We start from the raw sequence: 6,000 nt of genomic DNA, 5'->3' as shown, positions 1-6,000 counted from the left end.
ACAACAAAACCCTATGGCCACAAAGTATCACCAAACTTGAACTGAATTTAAAAAAGATAAAATCATCATCATGCCAGCCAGTACAGAGGTCCAACATAACTCAAAGCCTAGTAAACACTCGACGGACCTTTGGTCCAGCCCACTATAGCATATTTTTTAAATTAAAATCTGCATGTCATTAATATATGGAATAAAGGAGAGGACATGATCTGTTTGTGCTGACAGTAGGATGTCTGCTCTAACTCATGACAAAAAGTCCAACTGCAGTCTCAAAGTGGGAGTACATTTTCTAACTGCCTACACATCCTGAATATACATACTTTCACTTTGAAAATGATTACAAAAGTATCCAAATGCATTTACACCTCCTAATTTATGAAGATACTTTCTTTGGGAAAAATTCAAAAGTAGACGGCTAGATCCAAATTGAGCAGCAGGTAAAAGCTTGGTACTATGCATGTACTTTTCCCCTATGCAGGGTGAAAATGTTGTGTTTTTTAAAAATTACTCACTCTCCTTAGAAATCAAAGTGGAAACAATAAGTGAAAGGAGAGAAAGCAACCTTTCATCTAGAGAGAGTGTTTTCCATATGCACCCTTCTATCTGGTTTTTAGAAAGTCGCCCACCCCTTTTGCAGGTAAAAGCACATTCTGATAGGTCCACTATGTACACATTTTCACTGACAATAGGGAACACAGTGGAGGTTGGGATCTGGAAATACAAGCATTCTTTTTTGATTTTCATTTGTGAATTGTTTTCCTCATACAGTGCAAGTGATATGCAAACAAACACACACAAAAAAAGTACAGGTGTATTTCCCCTCAGAAAGAATATATGAACAGCTTAGGTGTAAAATATGAGCAAATGTTTTTTTCAAACTCAATGTAACCAGAGGTTTGCACCTATCCAGGTATTCTCAAAAGTACCTCTCAAAGGGTAACTTTACAACAGGGCCCTCAGGGAAGAAAAGCACTTAAGTGCATACAATGTGTCTTTACAGAAATTATCCAGGAAACTGAAGGCAGCATGATTACAGCTGCTCTGAGGCAGGCATAAACTCTGTGTGCATGTGCCAATAAAAATAGCCACAGGGGCATGTAAGTGTCAATCCACCCCATGCTGCCTATTATCCATTCCCAGGAATGCTTAGGCACATACAGCATATAAGGCATGATATATCTTGGCATCAAGTCTTTTATAAAACTATGCCCTTATCTTGCAAATCACACATTTAAAAAAAATGTATTTTTAAACAAAGATCTTTCCAGCAAAGATTTTCTAAGTCCTGAATTTGGGTGAATTGAGCTCAGTCTTCCTTGCAATCCAAAGCCTGGATGCTGATGTAAGAATCTTTATAACCAGTCTTCATTTTAACAAATGCTTGACATTTCCAAACCAACAGTGCTCTGTCTGGTACAGTTGAAGTAAAAATACTGCACATTTGTAAAAAGGTGCATGAGAGAAAGTGGGCATGACTGGATTCCTTGATTTCATCCTCCACAGTTATCAGAACTTCTGTGATTCAGACTGCTGGAAACGGTTTAATATCTCTGGATTATTGGATGCCATTTGGGAAAAGTCACGGAAAATGTCCTGATAAGTTTCATCCCCTGCATGACAGAGATAAAATTGAAAATCTGTTTCAATGGTTTTCACTCCCACAAAATACCAAGAACAATGTACCACTGTCAGAACTTAAAATACTTCACATCTTCAAGGTTCTACTATCGTATTATTGTTAGGTACCATATGGTTCCAGAAAAAGGAAGACAGATTGAGATATCTGGTTTTATTTCCATTGAATGCAATGGAAATAAAACCCAGATGTCTGTCTGCCCTCCTTTTTCTGGAGCTATATGGTAACCTTATTTATTATTACAGTATATTGTATGATGTTTCATCAAATTTGACATTAGCCTTTTCTGCGAAGAGGGTATTATAAAATTTTATAAGTAAATAAAATATATATTGTACTATTTAAATATAGGAAAGAGATTAAGAGAGACAGGAATAATCATGCACATGCTGGAAAGGCAGACACATACACAAAAAAAAAATGACGATACCTGAAAGTGCCTCAGTGCAGCACGATAGATGAAAGTTCAGAATTAAATAAAGCAGACACACAAAGTGGATTCCAGCAATAAAAGATAGGATATGTTTATTCAATTGAAAAGTTTCATTGCCTCAAACACAGTCTTAAGAGGAATTGTACATACAATGTAAGTTCCTCATTCTATAGAGACATTTGCTTTGCTAATGGTTAAAATGTATATAACTCCTAAGCAATGTGATATAGCATCAGTTTGTAATTCAAACACTTCTAAAGTTCCTCCCGCGATCTCAGGATCTATCTCTTGAGTCATCCAAAAATGAAAAACGACTTTAATTTACCCCATCTGTGAAACTAGAGAGACACTATGAATCTATTCCCCTAGGTTACAACAAGCTTGCCTTTCCCATCCACTTTACTTTTAGTGAGTTTTCAAAACTGTCCCATTATGAATTAAGTAAAGTAATGACTCAATCACTCAATTATGTTGATGTTACTGCTATTTGCAATAGCAGCTGTGAGAATTATTTGTGTCCAGCACGTACAGTGGTACCTCGGTTTACGAGTGCACCGGTTTGCGAGTGTTTTGCAAGACGAGCAAAACATTTGCAAAATCGGTGCCTCGGAAACCGAGCATGGCTCGATTTACGAGCACACACACCCCCTGCCTCGAACCGGCACCCTCCTGCCACGATCCGACCCCCCCCTGACACAATTGGGCACCCCCCCCGACACGATCCGACCCCCCCCCCCCCGACACGATTGGGCACCCCCCCCTGACACGATCCGACCCCCCCCCGACATGATTTGACCCCCCCCCCCCGACACAATTGGGCACCCCCCGCCGCTTCTTACCCTCATCTGGGCACTCTTGAAGATCGGCCCTCGTCTGCTGGGCCTTGAGCATCTGAGCATGCTCAAGGCCTGCGAGTTCACGTTCTGAACATGAACGTGAACTCGCAGGCCTTGAGCATGCTCAAATGCTCAAGGCCCAGCAGACGAGGAGTCCGATCTTCTAGAGTGCCCAGATAACATAACATAGTAACATAGTAGATGACGGCAGATAAAGACCCGAATGGTCCATCCAGTCTGCCCAACCTGATTCAATTTAAATTTTTTTTTTTTTCTTCTTAGCTATTTCTGGGCGAGAATCCAAAGCTTTACCCGGTACTGTGCTTGGGTTCCAACTGCCGAAATCTCTGTTAAGACTTACTCCAGCCCATCTACACCCTCCCAGCCATTGAAGCCCTCCCCTGCCCATCCTCCTCCAAACGGCCATGCACAGACACAGACCGTACAAGTCTGCCCAGTAACTGGCCTAGTTCAATCTTTAATATTATTTTCTGATTCTAAATCTTCTGTGTTCATCCCACGCTTCTTTGAACTCAGTTCAAATGTTTTACTCTCCACCACCTCTCTCGGGAGCGCATTCCAGGCATCCACCACCCTCTCCGTAAAGTAGAATTTCCTAACATTGCCCCTGAATCTACCACCCCTCAACCTCAAATTATGTCCTCTGGTTTTACCATTTTCCTTTCTCTGGAAAAGATTTTGTTCTACGTTAATACCCTTTAAGTATTTGAACGTCTGAATCATATCTCCTCTGTCTCTCCTTTCCTCTAGGGTATACATATTCAGGGCTTCCAGTCTCTCCTCATACGTCTTCTGGCGCAAGCCTCCTATCATTTTCGTCGCCCTCCTCTGGACCGCCTCAAGTCTTCTTACGTCTTTCGCCAGATACGGTCTCCAAAACTGAACACAATACTCCAAGTGGGGCCTCACCAATGACCTGTACAGAGGCATCAACACCTTCTTCCTTCTACTGACTACGCCTCTCTTTATACAGCCCAGAATCCTTCTGGCAGCAGCCACTGCCTTGTCACACTGTAAGAAGCAGCGGGGGGTGCCCAATTGTGTCAGAGGGGATGTTGGATCGTGTCGGGGGGGTTCCCAATCGTGTCGGGGGGTGCCCAATCGTGTCGGGGGGGTCGGATCGTGGCGGGGGGGTGCCGGTTCGAAGCGGGGGGGTGCCTGATCGCAGGGGGGTGCCTGATCGCAGGGGGGCCTTCGAGGGGAGCAATGCCTGTTCTCGGGGGGGGGGGAACACATCAAAGCGAGTTTCCATTATTTCCTATGGGGAAACTAGCTTTGATAAACGAGCATTTTGGATTACGAGCATGCTCCTGGAATGGATTATACTTGTAATCCAAGGTACTACTGTATAAGGATATAGAATAAATACAGAAAGCATCGATGCAGACATTTCATAGTAACATAGTAGATGATGGCAAAGACCTGTAAGGTCCATCCAGTCTGCCCAACAAGATAAACTCATAGCATAAGATATGATGTGATACTATATCTGCATACTTAGAAACAAGGGCTCTAGAAAAAGCCTTTGAATCGTTCATGAAAAATGATTTTCCCCAGGAATAGATTCTCCTCTCTCCAACAAACCACATTATGTTGCTTGAAAAGAGAAATTTTACTCAACACAAAAAATGTTAGACAGAGCACTACGAGATAGTTGAAGAATTTTGGACTCGGTAACATTCTCCGATTCAGCTAGGAATACCTGCCAACAAGCCACCTGCAGAATACACTTCCAGACGGGCTTTGCTTAACGCAAGACTATCTCTATTGCAGGAAGTTGGTGAAAACGTGGCTCTCCCAAGACTTAGGGCTCCTTTTACAAAGGTGCGCTAGGGCCTTAGTGCGTGTTAAATTCCTGAGCGCGCTAGCCACTACCGCCTCCTTTTTAGGAGGCGGTAGATTTTCGGCTACCGCACACTATAGCGCGTGGTAATTTTGTGCGTGCGCTAAAACCCCTAGCGCATCTTCGTAAAAGGAGCCCTTAATACAAGAAGCAACTATCTAGTCATATAATGACCAACATTGGCTGCACTTAACCACACAGCAGGTCCTGCTTACAACCCATACAATTTTTCCGATTTCATGTGCAATTTTTCCTTAAGTTAGGCACCGTTATCTCATCTAGACTCCTGTTATCTTGTCTATACGCCCCACCTTCACTCAACCCCTGAGCTGTCTATTAAGATATGGGTAGAAAGTAGCATACTGTTTCATAATGTGTGCTGCTTGAATTTGTTGGAGGGGGGGGGGTTGTTTTTTTTTTACTGCTTTTTTATTGCACATGTCCAGGTTTATTCTCACAGTCTATATCAGAGGTTCCCAAAGTCCCTCCTTGAGGTCCGAATCCAGTTGGGTTTTCAGGATTTCCCCAATGAATATGCATTGAAAGCAGTGCATGCACATAGATCTCATGCATATTCATTGGGGAAATCCTGAAAACCCGACTGGATTCAGCCCTCAAGGAGGGACTTTGGGGAACCCTGGTCTAAAGGAAATGGGATACACACGTAGGTTCTCTAAGGAGGTAAAATCAAGGGGGGTAGGTCAATAGAGTGGGCAGACCTGTTGGGCTATGGTCCTTTTTCTGCGTCATCTTCTATGTTTCTATGTTTCTACATTGTATGAATTTTTTTAAAAAGGTGACAAATAAATCTTAAAAATAAATCGACCAACCAACCAGAATCATAAAGCAACAGATCTCTGATCTAGTATCATATTTGAAGGAGAGGCCTGTGACGTTTCAAAAAGTTTGCAACAAAAGTTATCTTTGTTGACAAAGCACAACCTATGAACCAAATGCAGCTTCTAGAACTCTGAAAACATCAGAAAGAATCTGAAGTTATAATTGCATCACTCAAGAGATTTCTCACATTAAGAAAATTATTTCTACAGCTTTTGTTACACCCAAAATATTTTTCACTAAAAATACCTGACATATCACATATTCTAAAAAACTGCATAAACCTAAAGGTGACAGAGGACCTTTTCTGAGCAGTTTTGATTTTAAAGTGCACATTTTTAAAATACAAAAATAGCTACTGTATCGACTTTAGTGTTCAACATACAAAAGAACA

The 6,000-nt window shown here is 41.9% G+C and overlaps 1 protein-coding gene across 5 annotated transcripts in view; it reads right to left on the bottom strand.

Annotated features, from left to right (window-relative positions):
* Positions 1–508: 508 nt before the first annotated feature.
* Positions 509–6,000, bottom strand: part of ACAP2 (ArfGAP with coiled-coil, ankyrin repeat and PH domains 2) — a 117,729-nt gene continuing 112,237 nt past the window's right edge. For all 5 annotated transcript variants that reach the window (XM_033957809.1, XM_033957810.1, XM_033957811.1 and 2 more), the window contains one exon: positions 509–1,610. In XM_033957809.1, coding sequence (XP_033813700.1) covers positions 1,507–1,610 — 104 coding nt within the window. In that variant the 3' untranslated portion in view covers positions 509–1,506. The remainder of the gene's footprint in view (positions 1,611–6,000) is intronic.

This window comes from Geotrypetes seraphini, chromosome 9 (assembly GCF_902459505.1).
Source record: "Geotrypetes seraphini chromosome 9, aGeoSer1.1, whole genome shotgun sequence".
NCBI lineage: Eukaryota > Metazoa > Chordata > Amphibia > Gymnophiona > Dermophiidae > Geotrypetes > Geotrypetes seraphini.
This window is presented reverse-complemented; position numbering and strand designations above follow the sequence as displayed.